The 19,864-nt window shown below is 38.8% G+C and overlaps 1 protein-coding gene across 2 annotated transcripts in view; it reads left to right on the top strand.

Annotated features, from left to right (window-relative positions):
* Positions 1 to 19,864, top strand: part of doc2b (double C2-like domains, beta) — a 190,159-nt gene that overhangs the window by 114,475 nt on the left and 55,820 nt on the right. For both annotated transcript variants that reach the window (XM_085289800.1, XM_085289802.1), the window contains one exon: positions 5,444 to 5,518. In XM_085289800.1, the coding sequence (XP_085145926.1) occupies positions 5,444 to 5,518 (75 nt within the window). The remainder of the gene's footprint in view (positions 1 to 5,443; positions 5,519 to 19,864) is intronic.

Genomic DNA, 19,864 nt, shown 5'->3' with positions numbered 1-19,864 from the left:
CTTCTGCAGTCTGTCTGAGAATGTTTGCAGTCAGCCCGAGTTGTCCCAGAACTGTTTGGACACAGTTTTCCTTCCACCGAACAACCTGTGAAATCTTTTGAGATCAAAAGCTGTCACCCAGATGTTGAGGATGTTGCACGTTCAACTTCTGGGTGACCTGTTGGTCACCTTGATTAATTAAATGCAGTCGCCAGGCAACAGGGCTTTTTTTTTTTTTGCTGTCCTATTTTTACTCTAGTGTAATTGAGTGTATGGAAGCAGAAATCTTGGGTTGAATATCCACTAGATACAGTGATAGCCTCATAAAATTGACCTTTGCTCCAAGAGGCAGAGCAAACAACTAGCCAATCACAGTCACCGAGCAACCGCTAATTTTTTTGTAGTAACGGGCCTATTTTTAGTCAGTGTGACTGATCCGTTAGTGTTTTCTGTGCTGTCACTGTGTTTTTGATGATTTGCTTTTTAAAGAAATGTCTCTATGCCTGTTACTCATATTGTCAGGCATACAGTGTGTGAGACGTAAATGGTAAATAAACTGCATTTAAATAACAAATTTTATAGTCTCATCAACCACTTAAAGACACCTTTATGCATACAGAGCTTCGCCATCATAAAAATACTCCTAATGTAAGTGAAGGATAAAAATAATAGTAAAAACCTGACACATTGGATTAGTTATATTTATCTAGTCCACACAAAGTGGAGTTTAATACCATATTACGTGAGCAACCTTGTCAGCGACATTTCGGTTTTTGTAGTATGGTCACAGCAAATAAACCACGAGAGCGACGACAAAATCCTCAAAAGGCAGAGAAGTCTTATCCAATCGGAGCGTAAACAAATTAAATGTTGAATTGTTATGTAGACGTATCTATGTCTGTGTAATGAAAGGAGAAAGACCTGAAGGAAGCAGCACTCGTCTCCTTCGTCTTTCCCCTTAAACTGATTACATTATAACAGCAGACAATGAAATCTATTCCGTCTGGGCGTTCAGCGTCCGTTCTTCAGATGTCAGAGAACTAAGTGTGTCCGGCACATCAAAATGTGGACATGTTTATGAGAGTCAGCTAAAGAAATTAGTGTCACTATGGTTCTATTCTGTGACAGGCAGGATCTAAAGCAGCAGTGTTGCCTTATTAGAGACACATTTGAGTGTGTCATTTTGCTGCCAGTAATTCCTGCTGAGTGCTGGGCTTGGTGCCGAGTGCCTCTATTAAGCCTGATAATTGTGGGAGAATAGACATCGTATTTGTTTTATTTTTCCATTTTTGGTCCATTAAAGAAAAAACACAGACGGGAAGCGATTAAAATAATGGTGCTAGGCTCATAATAAAGTATTCTTTCCTTTGCGTGATGGCTGTTCTCTGTGATAGGGGATCTTTATTGTTACTCAGATGAGAAATAAAAACTTTGTATTGCGTGATCCTTAGGCCGTGGGGTTTTTAAGCCTTATTGTCCTTTATTACTCAAGATGGTTTATTATTTGGGCTGGCTTTCTTTACTGTGAGTGTTTGTGTGGGATTCAGAAGCACGTCCAGGGCAAAGACAAACTGGAGATCATTATTATCTGTTTCACTTCACATGTTCTCTGTTTTCCGCACTATAAGGCGCACTTAAAATCCTTTAATTTTCTCAAAAATCGACAGTGCGCCTTATGTATGAATTCTGGTTGTGCTCACTGACCTCGAACCGATTTATGTGGTAAACAGTGCTCAAAAATGGCTACCGTAGTCAGGAGCCTCGCGGAGTAATCTGGGTCCAAAACTCCGTCTTCTTCAGGTCCCAAAGTCAAACGAACACTACAGCATCACTGTTCAAAAAAGCCTAAATTCTATAATCTTTAATAAAACGATCAGTATTGCTGCTTTACCAGGTGTAACAATTAAGTTTATCATCTAGGCATCGATGAAAACAGAATGCCTTAAATTTAACTGAGTTAAGTTAGCAGGAAGTTAGCTCGCTAGTTTCCGCTAACTTGATATAGCATGTTCTGACTGAGAGATTTCTGAAAAAATTCAAACGTACAGCTCTGCTATCACTTCCAACATAAATGAAGACAGAAAACTAAACAGCAATGACGTTTGTAGGGTTACTGAAGTTGGGCTAGCGGGTACATAATGATGGGCTACGTGACCGCTAGCGACACAGCTATATTAGCATAACATAAACACAGTGAAGCTGGAGGATGAACGCTAACTTTTTTCCACTCGATAAAAGTTAACGTGAGGGTTCCCGATGGTTAGGGACCAATGCAATCGCATGGCAGGATGCTGTAAATGGACCAAACTTCAGTCAGGAGAACAACTGAGGTAATCCATCCACAATACGAGGTTAGTCATTCAAATTTGTAAAATTTGACTTAACTGATTGTGTTTTGTTTTGCTTAGTGTGCCTTATAATCCGGTGCTCCTTATGGTCCGAAAAATACACATTTATTTATGACCTTACATTTAATTATTTTCTATCATTTATGCACCAAGAGCAACATTAAATAAAAACTTGAGTAACCAGCCTTTGAATGTGGCATTATATCAAACCAAGCAGCAATCTCCACAGGCTTTAAAATTAAGCAACTGCAATTCCTTTAGCAGCCACTTGGGGCTAGCTTGAAAAGTGAGTCAGTGCTATGAAATTAGCGTGTTTGATGCTGTGTACAAGTAACAGTTATGCCAAACTTCACAAGAACTGGACTGAAAAATCAGTGTAAACAGGTCTGATGCAGAGATTAATCAACTTTGAATGTTTTGATGTAAGTCATCAGTATGTACAGAGGAGATCAGGAGAAAGAGGCTACAGTGGGTGTCTGAATCCATCTGTAAAACACGGTGGAGGCACTGTCATAGTTTGGGGCTAGTTATCAATCTGTGGTGTTGTGGATCTTCTTAACACTCATGAAATTATGAACTCGGAAAAGTAACATCAGATTTTGATCCATCTGGAAAGCATCTGATTAGCAGCAGCTTTATTTTTCAGCATGACAATGATTCCAAACACACCGTCAATGCAGTAACAGCATGCCTGGATACAAAAAGAAGAAACACATTTGAACACTAACAGTCATGGACTGCCTTCACTAGAGCCAGGCCTCCTATTTTTAATATGAATAAAGCCATGGGTCTTGGTAATTAGCATCATTGGTTATAAATCCAGTGAGCTGTTGTTGCATGTCGGATACTTTTCTCTCCAAATGAAGATGCGAGCTCATGACTCATCTGGTCGAGTGAAAAGGAAGTGATGCTGCGGACCTCTCCGTTTCCTCCACTGGCTTTTCAGCAGTCTTTGACATGTACATATGCATCCTCTAATCTGTCATTAATCTTATTTTTGGTGCAAACCCTTCACCATATTGGTTACGACAGAAACAACACGTTAAACAATAATTCTTGTATATTAATGACTTCATTAATATAGAGACTTTTTTGTGTGAAATGTATACTTTGAAGTCATTATAAGCAGCTGATATTCAGAAGAACTGGGGAATAAAAAGCACATTTTCAGATGGTTCAGGAACAAGCTGTAATATACTGAATATTACACTTTTTAAAATAAACCGGTGTTCGGCAATCACACAGGTGAAATTGTTTCTTTGAAGAGTCACAGATAATTTCACATGAGTAGAAATTTCAGACGATTAACTTTTGTAAGAGACTCCTCCTTATTTTCTTCCTGCATGATTACTAAACGACTACAGGAAGGACAATTTACGGCAAAAGAGTTTAGTTACTGATGAAAACCGCAGACAGAACTGCTGATATCAAGCTTATACGCCTTCCTATGAGCTACTCATTAAAATGTAGAAGAAAGAGCACCTCAAAAAACTTAAAAAAATTACCTTGGACTTCCTATTTTCTTATTTTTCAGTAAGAGATAATAGCCTTGCAGATTCAAACTGTAATGTCAAAGTAGCAATCATTATTAGACTGTACTTGTCTCTTAGAGGGGGATTGCTTTCAGGCACTAAGTGTGATGTTTGCTGCTTTAATCCATTTTGTCTTGGAAAAAATAAAGTAAAACTTAAAGCTTAATGAGTGGAAAACAAGCACGTTTTGCTGATATTTATTTAATCAAAGTTCAGTCCTGATATTTTCTTGTTTTTCTGTTATGGATTAAAATTGTGATGTGTTTTTTTTTTAGCTCAAGGCAAAAGAATACATCTTTTTTAAAAAATGTTACCAGGACATCTTCTCCACTGCTTCGATTTTGATCAGTTCTAAATCTCAACTTTATGAACTAAATCCAGAGTTCAATTTTAAAGGGATTTCCATTCCTTTTACACATAAAGGTCAGTTTAGTCATGAGGATAGTCACTCAGACTGAAAATCTGATGTATAATATCCTTGGGGGTACTTCCTCAGGCCTCAAAACAACGCAGCAACCAAACTTTAATCATCTCGTGGATTGTGTCGTGCAGGATTCGTGCAGGCTTATTGTGTGCATGTTTTCAAAAGGCCCATAGATCAACCCACTGATCTGTCCACCAAAGTTTGTGGAAAATTAGAATTGAAAACTGCAAATAGTGAGAGTTTGCTCGAGAAGAGGAACCTGAAAAAATGAAAATAATATGGAATCCAGCATTATTTAGGCTGAATCCACCCTTCTTCTCACAAGAATTGCTATTTCTCTGAGTGTACTGGTCAGATTTTAATGAAACCTAATAACGTGAATACGATTTATGCTGATGTTAAAATAAAATATCCAAACTGCTGCTCAGCTACTTCAAGGACTTCAGTTTAAACTTTTATCTCAGGAGGAGTCGGCAGTGTGAACAGTTCCGTCTCCAGAGGAGGTCAAAGACGACTTGCTTGAGGTTTTAACTTCTTCTTTGTGTTCGTACCGCATTTGATTCAGGAAACACTTTAGGTCCTTTCACTTCATGAAGCGGGCACCCACATGGTGCGGTGTTGTCCTGCTTTGGTCATTGAATGAGTGGCCTTTACATCTCCTGCTCTCTCTAAGCCTCATTGATTTGCTCTTCAAAGAAATAAAACATTTCTTTTTTTAGTAAGTTCCCTTCAGCATTCCTCAGCAACCTTCCAGCTGATGTGGCACTGCGCTGGATCTCTCAGGCACTACAGATTTTATGCAATGATTAAAAGTGTAAGAAGCAGCATGCAGAAGATTTTTTGCAGATTTCCAGGTTTCAGTAAGACATGTTAATGGTCTTCATGGTCTATTCTCATCCTCAGAGCATGCAGCTTTTACATTTTTGTGATTTTGCATATTTACATGCTAGTTTAGCAACATATTCAGAGATTTCCCTTAAACTGGATTATTCCAGTTTAATATAATTTAATGCTGCAATGCCCTGAGCTCCTTTAAAGAGCCCTAATTTTTGGGAAATCTTCACCGGTGGAAATTTGACTGTCAAAAACAGGAGTAGTGTCCAAAACAAGGAAGTGCTAAATGTCATTTTTATTACCATGATTCTTCTTTTCTTTCACAGGGGCTCAAGCCAATGGACCACAATGGGCTGTCAGATCCCTACGTCAAGTTGCACCTACTGCCAGGCGCCAGCAAGGTGTGTTTTTTTGTTTTTTGTCTGTTTCCTTTAAAACAACAGGCTTGCACATTTGTCACCACACAGCCTGGTCAGTATTGAGTTTGCTTGTTCTTCACTGGACTTCCTTTTTCAGGTTTGCATGCAAACACTAGCTCGCCTACACATACTGCATCTGTAATCATAATATCTCATTTGTTAATTCTGTACACAAAGAAAAGAAAAAAACATTCGTCACAAGTATAGAGTACCCTGACATCACCCGTTAGCTTTGGGCCTGTCGTTTTCAGGGCTTGGAGCCGCCTTACCCCTGCACTCTCAGGTCATGTGACCAGTTGCTACTACATATACAGCAATCTAAGTTGAAGCTCAGGTGGGACTGAGCATTCTTTATTGGTGCGCCTAGGTTATGGAATCAATTGTCTGTGCACATTAGACAGTCACCTACATTCTCCTTTTTTAAAAACTAGTCTTAAAACACACTTGCACTCTCTGACTTTTGACCCAGCATGTGACAATGGTCTTACTTGTTTCTGTTGTTTTATTGTGGTTTGTTTCTGCTTTTATTTTATTATTGTTGTTTTTATTCTTCATCGTTGAAATGGATTTATTCGTTTTTATTTACAGCACTTTGCTTTTAAAGCACTGTGTAAATAGAGTTGGTATGGTACAGGATTTCTCTAAATCTTTGAAAGGGAATGTGAGTTAAGATCTCAAAGAAATTTAACAAATCGTTCTTTTTCTGCATAAAATGTTTGTTTTACAGACGTTTATCGAGAGATCTTTGTTTTTATGAAACTGTTCATTCAAGCATTCAGGATAAAGTGGCATTAGAGCATAAAACTTAATAACACATAAAGGAACAAAAATATACTCCCTATAAAAAAGTCACAAGTAATTAACAAAGGGATGTAAAATGTTGCCTCTATAACATAGTCGCACTGCAATACTATATATGAATACTTCTCAAAATGCAAATCCCTCTAGGTCACAATTTAACGTTTGCAAACACACAAAGGAAGAGATAACACGAGCAAGCAGAAGAAGTTGTGATGAGAAAGAATAAAAAGAGATTAACAATGACCACTCTCTGCATTTCAAGAATTACAGAAACAGATTTTTTTTACACTCTAAGCCGATCACGCTTTTACACGAGCTTTGATGGGTCAGCAGTGTTCCCTACTGCACATACAGTCTGTCCTGAGGCATTCTTGTGGTTTTCTCAGACCCGCAATAAAAGGAGACGAGGTCTAATAATCTATTTCATGATTCATGGAGCACCGCAGTGTGGATATGTCAGCGCAAGGCTTCATCAGTGTAAACATTAACTGACTGACCTAACGTACCCGCTTACCAGTGACGTGCTCTGCTTTTAAAGCTCTTGCTGATCTGCTCAGAGTCGCGGAAGCACTCGTACAGGCGTAAGATTTAAGTTTTAAACTGTTGCAGAAAAGCTGTTGGAGCTCTCACAGTTTGCAGACAAAATGATCTCAAACCCATACATATAAATTAAAGACTGAAATGTTTCAACACATGAAATGACTCACCGGTTGTTTGTGAGAACTGGTGACTTCTTTAACTCTCTTGCACCTCACAGTCGTCCTTGAGGGTGACGTAATCCTTTCATTAAAACTATCAAATCTTATATAGATCCTGTGAATACGTACATTCTACAAAAGCAGCTTAATGAAAGCCAAAGCTGTGATTATCCAGCTATCTGACTCACATCTTCCTTTCTTACAATACGTTTTCAAACTCATCTCTGTTGAAATGACCTTTGTAATTGGCTCTGCTCTTGCTGCGTAACTTCAGCTTTGATTTCACTCTGCTGTTACGTTTGTAGTTATGTCTGTGTGAAAGAAGGAACAATGTGAACTTGGATTAAGCTCATGACCTGGTCCTTTGGGGGATTCTGCAGAAGTTTAGGGCCATCAGATCTGTGTCTCAGTCCTTGACACAATGTCAAAAACTATTTTGGTTCTGGCTTCTGCTCAGGAGGTAGAGCAGGTCATCTACTAATCATAAGGTTTGTCACTTGATCTCTGGCTGCTCCAGTCTGCATGCCAAAGTATCCTTGGATATGTGATAGGTGAACAGTGGGAATGTTAAATAGAAAAGTGCTTAGGAATGGGGAAGTTGTAAAAAAATAACTGTGAGGGCTCCAGTAGAGTAGAAAATAAAGGTGCAGTGGGTACTGGAATTTGTCACTGTTGCCGCTTGTCCCCAATCCTGTTTGTGATATGCAGGAACTCCAGTTAGTTTCCACTTTGGGGTGAGAGTCAGCACCTCCAACTCTGGGGCTATGGTCCACTGCAGGAGAGCAGTGGATGCTTGCTCTGTGTTGGGTGGGAGGTTTCTGGATGATGGATGTAGAAGCTGAAATGAGTTTCCTTTGTAGAGCTGCTGGTTTCAGCCTTTGAAGCATCTCAAGGTCCACTTGGGTGCAAATGACGTAAGTTTTAGTATCACAGTGAGGCAGATAATGCCCATAGATACATCCCAAGTTTTTGTGACCATGTGGATTTGACAATGAGATATTAGCTTACACTTCGCCAATAACGCATGCACCCTTCAGGTGGAGTTCAAGCAGATTTCAAAGAGCTGCAAAGCAAATAAATACTCATTCAATTCAATTCAATTTATTTATACAGCGCCAAATCACAACATCAATCACCTCAAGGTGCTTTATATTGTAAGGTAGACCCTACAATAGTACATACATCCATGCTGTGTACAGCTGTCTGTATCTGCAAGTATAAGCACCACTTTGGACATATAGTGAGGTGCTCACAGTCATCAAAAGGAGTAAGCTGAGGAGGTTTATGCTTTTGATCTGGATCATGGGCACTTCCTCTTGGAGGTTTTCTGGGTCGGCCCCACTGGGGGGAGACCCCAAAGTGAGCCCGGAGGTTTCTGGCCCATTGGAATCTGCCAGGAAGAACTGGACAACATAAAATATCTGGTTAGCATGGTGCTAACGTGATCATACTTTAGACAAGCAGGGATGGATGACTAGATGGATGGTTTATGGATGGAGTTATATGAAAAAAGTCATAAATAGCCATGTAGCTATTGTACCACCAGTAGTTAGAGGAACACTACTTAACTATTGTTTCCATCAGGTGTTGATTTCCTGGGAAAATTCTGTACTTTCTGATATTTAAAGTACCATGAAAGACGAAAACACAGAGCTGACACACAACTGTATTGAGTTTGCTCAGTAACAATGAGAAACTGTAAACGATGAACGACTTCTCATCTTCCTCCTATAATGGTCAAAAAATAATCAAAATCTAAACACATGAAAAAGCATCTTAGGGCTTCAACACATAAGATTCAGTGGCACCAGGGTAAGGGCATGTTGTGAACTCCTATATCCGGCTGTCGGTGGACATTTTTGACGAGTTACTTTTGAACTTGTCTTGGGAGCTTTTCGGGCTCAGTTTTCATCAGTGTAAGATTTGTTTTGTCAGCTTCAGCATTAGTTGAGCTCTGCTGTGCTTTGAGTTGATTTCTAAAGTTGATTGATAGTTCAAACTTTGTGCTTTCCACTTTGTGTTACACAGCACGATTTATTGAAGTGTGCAGGAGCTACTTTAGTGTCGCATCATATGGCCTCCTGCAGTCTGCAGACCGTCGAAGAAGTTTGTACCTTAATGAGAGTTAATTACAGTCACTGACAGTCACTCCTGTTCAGAGGTTTTCTTTGGAAAGGACCACACTGACAGATAATTTAAATTCTGTTACAGACATGTTGTAGGCATTTTACCAGAAGATAAGAAAGAACTTTTTGTTTCTAAATGTTGATTCATACCTCTTGCAATGTTGCAATGAAAAGATTACTTATAGCTACTTATAGCAAGATCTCACCTAAATGCTGCATCAACTTTTATATTAGTCTACATCTTACAAACTATCTGGGATAATCACTGTATAGACCAGTGATAAGCACATTTGGAAATCTGAGAAGTAAAGCCAAAGCAGCAGTTACTAATTATTCTCTTCAGTGGTTGCCAGTTCAGTGACTCTTTTCCAGTCATTTTGAATAAAGCTTTGGTCATTTAGTGTCAGAAAGGAGGGTGTGCTCATTGGCTAATGACTTGTGATTGACAAGTTGTTAGCCAATCAACGTGCAGTGTCCCAGATACACCCTTTACTCAATGTCTCCTGTTTCAAAACCTCAATGAAGCTTTATTACGGTACTTCACTAACCAATGACATCATAATAACTAAGTCCATGTTTTATAACAGGGACTGTTGTGGAAGGCCATGCACATGCACAGGGTCCTCCACAACAGTCCCAGTTTTCCATGCAGCCTCTTAGGGAAAATTAATTACCCATCCCTGTTTTATAGTGTACATGACGCGTGCATTGTCAGGTTTGACATTTTTTTTAACTCGGCTTGTATTATTTTCTATTATTAGACATGAGTCAGAATTGCATTGCTGAAAAAAGAAAAGATTGCACTTATAGTTATTATTTATGAGCAAACATATATTTTACGTGAGTAAATGAACAATAAATGATATGAGGCAGTGAGCTACACTGTGGTCATTAATCATCTCCATCAGCACAGGATTGTTTCAGCATATCATATCAATAGTGGAGAAGCACGAAATGCTTTCAGCATCCTAAAATGCAAATGTCTGCTGTTAGCTTAATGTAACATGTATGCTAAACATGTCTGAATTTCCACTGAAGGCTACTGTACACAGAGGAGAGAACAGCTCTGCTTTTCTATTTGCTTATGAAATGTTTTCATTATGAAAGTGTAAAGGACTATTTTTTCTTGTTTGTCAGAGCTCAGGAGAGTCATGCCTACAGGGGTGTCAGCGCCTCTGAAACTGGATTTGTGAAATTTTGGAGGAGTCTCTAAATTACTGACAATGCGCTGTCTTTTTGTCCATGCACTACTTTTCTGCATCTTCCTTTTGTATTGATAATGAATACAATTAGGTTGTTATCAGTGTATGACTCATGCATGAGGGTGATTCATCACTAATTTACTAATTCTGTTTTTGCCAAGCTTGGTTTTCCTTCTCAACCTTTTGTGAAACCGAAAATAAAATAGTTAACTAATGTACGAACCACAACATTCAAAACAAAGATGTGCTGCATTTTACACAGGAGGGTGCATTAGTAAACTGCTCTCTCTATAGGAGCAATAATGGTAGTACTATTATTTCAGAAGTAATTAGCCTTTCTCTCCTCACGCTTCACAGAGGCAACAGCAGCTACTTTGTGTTTCTTGTTATTATTTGTATTCACATTAATAGAGATTGCAAAAATTCAGCGCTAAATCTAGCACACTAAAAAGATTGTGTCTGCTTTTTCTGGCTAAAAAAAGGGAAAAATGGAGAGGATCGTTAAAGCTATGCTATAGAGTATTTTCTATACCCCCATGCCAACATGCACAGATGGCAACTTGTCGTGAACAGCAACTGATTTAAGTTGAAAGTGTCACATCAAGGAGTAGCCATTACTGATAAACACCTGAGAATGTAGTTCAATCATGATCTAACACGGTCAGAAATTGCATTGTCGCTGCATTCAGATTGGTCCAACTCGTTTAAAGCAAAGACGGGCCCAACAGATCAGAGACTTCTTCAGTAACTAGATAAGGGCAGAGCCGAAACTACTTTTTACTACGTTTTCGATACAGACACATTTTAAAATAATACTAACTATATTATACACTTTGAAAAAAAACGAATACCTTTTAAATTGTTCAGTGAGGATTACAAAATATGCGTATTATACAAGCATGTATAATGCCTGCTTAAGTGATAAGACTAAGTGACTTGTAAAATGGACTATTACCATTCAGAGATCTGACACAATGTAAATAAAAATAAATAAATACAAAAATAATCAATTTCTTCCAGTAGTTATCCCAAAATATGAAAACAAAAATCACGTTTTCATTATAAAAATTCCTATTATACTTTTTTCAAGATGGAAAAAAGGTAGTTACCAAATCTGACTGTAATAATTTGAGTGTAATAAAATAATAACTACATACTGAGACAATAGCAAGAAAATAAAATTACATGTCTCCCTCCTAATTACATTTTACAATGAAAAGCTTCATCAGTGTGACAATGTTGCACATTGGGATTAAGTAATAGCAGTTTTTCATATTCATATTCACCATACAGTAACCATAAGTGTACAGTAGGCTGTTATTTTAGTTGATAATATTGCCTTAAGACTGCACAAAGGCTACTAATTGAGAAAACTAATTTGATTGATTTAATTAATTAATTAAATTGCTTATGATTTGCCCATGAATCTAATAATTTTAATGCTAAATACCCATAGTAGACCTACAAGCATTAGAAAATTGAAGGTTTAAAATTGTCACCAGGATTAATTCGTTGGCTACCACATAATTTTGTGATTTAGATATTTAACCAAAGACCAAAGTGTTGGAAGGACAGATGTCCCGAGATCTAAGGACTGGTCTGGAGAGCCAGTACCTGCAACCCTGTTGCCTTCACACTATGATTTAACACACCGCCTGAACACCAAGAGCCATTCTGTTGGGATATTCTGAATTTAAACTCTTAATAAAACACTCTAACTAAAATGAGTCTGCTATCATATCAGCCATGCATGTGAATGCCATCTCAGCTACAACACTTTGTCCACTGTGTGCTCAGATAGCGTGCAGTCTGCACAAACATAGTGTTTTCCATCTCTTCATAACAAACCCGAATCAATAACTGACTGCTCCTGTGTGAGGATAGCGAGGCGATGGTGTTGAACTGAATTAATTAATGCTTTAATTCTTGTGATGAGAATCTCAAATATGCCAGTCGAGTGAGAGAGAACCCAGGGCTTGAAGACTGCAGTGAAACAGTAGCGTAGTAATCGTCACACAACACATGGAAGACTTGCATAAAACAAATCAACAGTCTGCCTGCTGCTTGTTTGAATTGGAAAGTTCCTCCCCTTTAATCGTTTGAGTTAAAGAAGAACTGTGCCAACTGTGGATGTCATCTGTGATCATATCCATCCAGCAGATTTCATCCAGAGAAAGATCTCTCAACAACTAGTGACCAGATTGCCGTGTATATTCATCGCACCCTGGAGTCGATTCAAGTGATTTGAAGCTTTGAAGCAAATTCAGTGTGTTTTTTACAGAAATGCTTCTGTTTGGTCTCAGCAGCCACTTGTGTGCTCTTCGTTCTGCAGAGATAAACAAGAGTTTAGAAATATCATGTACGCAAACTGTGGTTTAGAATTGCTCCTGCAGAAGAAAACAACATATGCTAATGTCAGGTATGAGTAATCACTTTCAGTATTCCAAGTGGCTGCATTAAAAATATATGTATTGGCATCGTTAAGTACAGGTAGAAGGCCTCAGTACTCATTAACAGACGTGTATCCAAGCCTAGCCTGAAATGTAAAAATACTGAATTTTTATATTGTAGGTCCTTCTTAACGAGGTCTTGGATCATTATAATTATAATACAGTTAGCAAATTTGATTCAGTGGTACAAGGATAAAGCAAATGACCAATTATATCAGGTAACCTGCTGCATACTCAAGGATAATCCACTGGCCAAAATACAAAGCATTGTACAACAATAAATAAATAACATAATTTAATGTTGACTAGAGACATTTTTAAACTTCGGATGGAACCAGCTGCTAATACCAATCTACTCTCTCTCACTGACAGGAGAAAACCTTTCTCATTACATTTCAAAATAAACATCACAAAGCGCTTCACAGCAAAAATAGCAGAGCATGAAAAAATTCAAAGCAAGTATGCAAGTATGATACAAATTATAAATGTAAAGTGATGATGATGATGATGATGATGATGATGATGATTATTATTATTATTATTATTATTATTATTATTATTATTATTATTATTATTTAAAGATTCAGCAAACACTCAACTTTAAAAAGTGATTTGAAGTTTCTGGCAACTTTGCAATGGTTCAGGCTTTACAGGGTAAAAGTACCGTGCACCCCAGGTTAGAACCCCCATGCAGCCCAAGCCTACCTCAGATATGTGCTATATATATATATATATATATATATATGCATGCATGCTCGCTCCCCGGGCGCTGCATTGGTGGCTGCCCACTGCACAACGGATGCTAATGTTTTTGTCACTTTTTATGGAATCAAACTTAAAGTAAGGTCAGTGCACGCTCATACTCTCTCCCGCACTCGAATGTTATCCACTGTTGATCTGCAGACAGCTGTTGTCAAGAACGTCGCACTTGCTTACATCACTGTCATGAGACATTCTCGCAAAAAATCACGGTTTTAGTAACGCAGTAACGCAGCGTTCCTTCGGGAAAGTAACGGTAATCTAATTACCGTTTTTGCAATAGTAATCCCTTACTTTACTCGTTACTTGAAAAAAGTAATCGGATTACAGTAACGCGTTACTGCCCATCTCTGGTGTCAAGTCTGCGTCTTCGTTTCTTGTTGTATTGTGAAGGTCCATGTCTCATGTGAGTGTATTCTGTTTTGCTTGGGTCTCCCTCCTGTTTCCCATTCCCTGATTACGCCTCAGTGTATTTAAGCCCCGTGTTTCTCTGTGTCAGTGTTGCGTCGTACCCTCAGATTTGCCTGTGTGTTGCAGTTATAGCTTTCACGGTTTAGTTTCTGTTTCATACCAGCAATAAAGCTGAGGTTTTTGAGTTTGCCATTTTGTCTCCACGAGTCCTGCATTTGGGTGACAGATCCCAGTGGAAAAGGGTTACATGGAGAGGAAGGTCAGACAGCCCTGAACTCCATGGATCTCCTGAAGGGCCCAGACTGTCTCAGCACAACACTGAAGCTCTGATCTTTCAAGTTGACACCAAAATGCTTCATATCTTTAAAGAAACTATTAAAGAGAAAGATAATGAGCTGCTTAGTTAGTTAGAAATAAACTGTGGACTATTATAATAAGCTGAAGTTATTTGTGCCCAGTTATTTATAAATCAATACCGATTATCCATTGCCTACTCCTACAAGTTTGTGTAATCAAAGCAAACATCTGTCATGCTACTCTTATCAAACTTTTTAAACTATGTTTAAAAAAATCAGATACTCAAATGTCCTTGAGTTTTTCCTCCTTTTAAAGCAGACTTTGTCTATCTTTGTACTGCTGATTCAGAAAATGTAAATGTAATGTAATGGGAATTGGTTTGAATAACTTCAAATCGAATTTTTTTGTTGCTTTTGTCTTGCTGCCACATACTTTGAACAAATTTATGCCACCTCCATGTATCGCAGTGTTAGGAGGTTATGTTTATTTCATGTATTTCTGTGAAACCGGGCGTTTTCTGCTCTGTTACATTTATTCAGACTGGAGAGCGCAAAGTTAACATGAGTTGAAATAAAATGGAATTTTATTTCGTAACACACTACCCACTTGTGCACCACTTCAGCCTTCACTTCTTTACTTTTACAACCGCTACATTAAGGGTTCACTACTTCCTGCTCAAGTACTGAATATTGGCACTGTAAGAATCATCCAATCAGAGGGCTATTTCTGGGGAGACTGGACTGTTTTTGCCCCGCCTGCCAAACTGTTTCTACCCCTCACTGGCTATTTCTTCAGATGCTGACAGAGGTCAAGATGGTTACTACTTATTATGTAAAACACTGAAAACACTGGCTTTGGATCACTCTGCATGCCATCTGCTGCTCCTACTGTCTATCAACTCTGGCCCTGCTGATGAAGCGGTGTGCTCCATTTTCTGTGAATTCATGGAGTTTTTAGCCTTTAAATGTGCTTTCTGAAGACTAGGCAAATATCTTTAGGGTCTGACAAAGGATCTGCTCTCATAGTGTCATACTGTCTTGTATCATTTTCCACTTGGAGTTTATGTAAGGGGTTTTCCATTGTTTATATGTTCTGCCGAGGGCATCAGCGCTAATGCCAACTATCCAACTCCTTTCATGTTAATCGCATACATTTATATGAATATGTCATGGATTATTTGACTGCAACGTCAAAAACTCTCCATGAGGGCATGCTGCCTCGTGGATTTGTCTCCTGTCTCATCAGGCAGCATCACAGATCCCTCTGCATTTTTGTGCCAGTAAAGCAAGATGCTGTCACCTTCTCCCTCCTCAAAGATTCACTGCAATCATTCTCAAAATAATCATTAGGCTCATTCTAAGACCCTCATTAGGACCCACACAAAGAGGTCAAGTCTGCTTGCGCTCTAATCAGAAGTGAAGTTTCATGCTCTGCTATAAAGCCAGATCACCTCCGATGAGACTCACGGAGGTTATTATGACCGTAATCAGACACAATAAAATGCCGTAATTGTTCCAAATTAAACCTGTCAAGTCCAGAGACGGACTGAATGGTGTAAACTGGCGTTGGTGACGTTTTGACAGCCCGCAGTGTTAAAAATGAAGTAGTGTGGCTGATGATGATGATGATGATGATAATAATAATAAAATTTGATGATTGGATTATTTTAATTATGATGATGATGATGGAAGGGTTAGGGTTAAAAACAACAAGCACACCGCAAACTTTTAAAGAGAAAGATTTGTATTTCTTATATGTTCATTTTGTTTTTTAAAGATATTCAGTAATTGGTCAGAGGTTTTAAATCTCTATACAGTACTTTCTATATGATGACAAAGGGTTTTTGTTGATTTGCTGACCTTGAAGACCTTGGTGGATATAAGCCAAATTTTAATGGACTGTTTACACGACCCCATTCTACACCCCTGCAAAGTTTTATCATCATTTATTGAAAACATTTCGTGTTTTGAATGATTGTCTGCGTTTTTGAGCTACTGTATTGTGTTTACAGACAGAATGACACACACACACACACACACACACACACACACACACACACACACACACACACACACACACACACACACACACACACAGGCTACCAAAAACATAACCTCCCTGGCATTTTAATTTCCTCGTAGGAACCGATTCCAACCTGATGTCTCAGATGGTTTTGTTACAGAAAACCATCCTTGGAAACTGTTAAAACGTTGTACAGAAATTTAAAATGAAAATATAAATATCTGGCAGGTGCAGGTGCATGAACCATCTGTCCTTCACCGTTTACCCCGGATTATCTTCACTCGTTTAGAAAGTGAAGAAAGGAAAAAATAAGCTTTTTATCTAGCACAAATTTGTTGTAGCTAGCTATAAAGAGCCAATGTGTTCTTATAATGGATGTCACATTACATGCACCAGCCATGGCAATATTGACCAGCACATAACTGTAATGTTTGCTTTATCCATTTCATTCTATTTTCATTTGCGTTACAGGTTCACATTCACTTGTTCACTCTAAAACCTGCTTAGTTTTAGATGAGGGAAGGTGCTCAGTTAGGGTTAAGAAAAGATTATAGTTTTGGTTTAGACTCGTGGAAAAATGTTTCTAGAATTATATGCAGTCTTGTGAAAAAATAACTAAATCCCATGAGTCGATTTCACTTTAGGTAGCAGTAGAAGTAAATTGGAGTAATCATTTTTATTACTTTTTGGGGAAACTGTGCTCACTCGTCTTGGCATTGCTTCGATTCTTTGAAGTTTGCAGGCAATCATTTATTCACAGCTCTCTTAAAGTCCCTGATCATTCACTTTTTGACTTTGACTCGGCTTTCGCAGCATCTTGATTCTTCTTTTTCAGCCATGTAGTTGTAGATCGGCTACTGTGCTTAGGATTATTTCCCTGTACCATGATTTTATGTAAGTTTTAGAGGATAGCTAGCCTGACATTTGACCCTAGAGTACTTTGGTATACAGAGGAGTTCACGTTCGACTCAGTGACTGCAAGGTGCACAGGTCATGTGACTGCAAAACAGGCTTAAATCATCATCTCTGTGCTGACAATTAAAATTAGCTGAGTTGAAATATGCTGTGTTAGGTTTTCTCCAAACATGGAGCTTTGTCATGGTGCATTATGTCCAAGCATCTCCGCTTTGATCTCATCTGTCCAAAGGACATTGTTGAATAAATCTTGCTGCCATATTCTTTTTAGAGAGAAGCTTTCTCCTTGAAACCTTTCCAGATAAACTGTATTTCTTCAGTCTTTTTCTAGTTGTTGTGAAGTTTAGCATCATGCTAACTAAGCTCTGTAGAGTTTGGGATGTGCTGGGGTTTTAAAACTCTTGGGGGTTTTTTGCAGCTTCTCTGAGATAAGTATGCTGGGATGTTCAGTCCTGGGAACATTGTGTTGACCAGATCACCAAACTACCCAAACTGCAGCATTTAAAGAGGTGCTGACAATCAGTCAATCAAGTGCACTTGACTAGAAGCACATGGCTGCTACTTACTGTCTTCATTCCTAAAGAAGCAGGAAGGATGCACTTAGTTTTTCACAGGACTGCAAAGTCCTTTAGTTATTTTTACAGCGAGAAAAAATAAAATCAAAAATATCAGTCCTCCCATAACACCCCCAGCATAACTATGTCCCTTTAACAATTACATTTTACTTTCAACAGAAAAAGATCTATAGGTAAGTGTAACATCATGTTATAAGACCTTGTCCCAAAAAATGGTAAATGGCCTGTATTTGTATAGTGCTTTACTAGTCCCTAAGGACCCCAAAGCGCTTTACAGTTAGTCATCCACAGATTCACACACTGGTGATGGCAGCTACATTGAAGCCACAGCCACCCTGGGGCGCACTGACAGAGGTGAGGCTGCCGGACACTGGCGCCACCGGGCCCTCTGACCACCACCAGTAGGCAACGGGTGAAATGTCTTGCCCAAGGACACAACGACCGAGACTGTCCAAGCCGGGGCTCGAACCGGCAACCTTCCGACTACAAGGCGAACTCCCAACTCTTGAGCCACGATCACCCTGAATGACAAGGAACAAAAAGGAACAAATGAAAGCAAAGCCACTTCTGTCTCTTCTTCTTTGATTTTAGACCATCCTTTTCTAAATAAGTGGAATTCCTCTTTAAGTTTAATGGTGTAGAAAATGTGCATCATTATGCCATTATTGTGTTTAGTTGTTTGGTTCCACTGAGTATTAGCATATTCACTGTTGGGCATAAAGCGGTATAAATAAGACGATGTCAGTGAGATTTTTCTCAGCTTGAATAGTTTTATAGAAAAATAACAGATGTCAGAGTTTTAAACGAGCAATTTTTGGGCACCGATTACTGAACTGTGATAAAACTGCAGCGCACATCTGCAGCTCGACAGGCCTCTGCGTTTGCCTTGTTACTTCTCTCTCTGCCTCATTCAGGTGTGCAGGCTTTTTAAACAAAACTAGTTAAAGTATAGCTTATCAATCTATACATCCATGCAAAAACGCTGGAATAATCAGCTATGGAGCAAAGCCTTTTTAGCCTCTACAGTGGAAATGTTTGTGACACCAGTTGCTGATTTGTAGCACCGCCCTCCATCTATGAGCAGGTGGTGGCGGTGAATTATTTCCCCATTAATGCACGCTGATCACACGTGTGGAATAGAAAGCTACAGCTCCTCTGCAAATGGACTCATTATCTATTTAATTCACTGCTTTCTTTCATGGCTGTGGATAAAGCCAGCAGCAGCACTCTAACTCCAAGTTTTTTTTTTCTTTATTTCAGGGATCTGAACCAGTCAAACCTTTAATTAAATCACACCCTCAGATCTAGCTGCTTCACTGTGTTTTAACAACATGCCTGCTCACAAGTCAGTGTATATGACTGCATTGAAATTCAGCTGACCACTTCCTCTGCTCTTCACATCCTGTCAACAATCCACTTAGTAACTCCCATGAGAAGCTTGTAGAAAAGTCAAGGTGCCCCACCAAAAACAACAACACCTTGACTTTCACATAATGCAGGAGGAGCTGTTATCACTCATTCCCATATTTATTTATATTTCATGTACGTTTTCTGCTCCTATACTGGAAAATAGTTTTGAAATTTACCATTGTAAGGTATGCACAGTATCTGCACACCTTATATGCAAATACTGTGCTGGTAAACACCTCTGTGTGTCCCTGGGTTGCGGTGGCATGTAGAGTCTTTATATACAGTTGTGGTAAGAAGTTTGCACACACGGGCATGAAAATTAGATTGGAGTTTCTCTAATCCACACTCGGTCAAAAACGTACATATGCCCTCAAATATATACATATACTCACTTCAGTCTTTTAATGAGTGGTGCTGAAGGTTCTATAATGCCATTCAACTTGCCAAGGCCAAGGCCTGTTAACATCTCATTAGTATTCATGATAGACTGCAACTGATAAGTTCTCTTTGCAGCATAAAGAGCATTTATTTGACAGCCCTCATTGGATTTAACTCAGAACAATAAATAAAGCTGAATATGTGATTAACAAGCGTGTGTCACGGCCAAGCAGCCAAACACAAGGAAATGGACTCGGATGCGGACACTACTCAGTTACGCAGGA

Source organism: Mchenga conophoros, linkage group LG10, assembly GCF_057382185.1.
Source record: "Mchenga conophoros isolate Kocher_MC1m ecotype Shallow Benthic linkage group LG10, M_conophoros_male_GT1.1, whole genome shotgun sequence".
In the NCBI taxonomy this organism is placed as follows: Eukaryota; Metazoa; Chordata; class Actinopteri; order Cichliformes; family Cichlidae; genus Mchenga; species Mchenga conophoros.
This window is presented reverse-complemented; position numbering and strand designations above follow the sequence as displayed.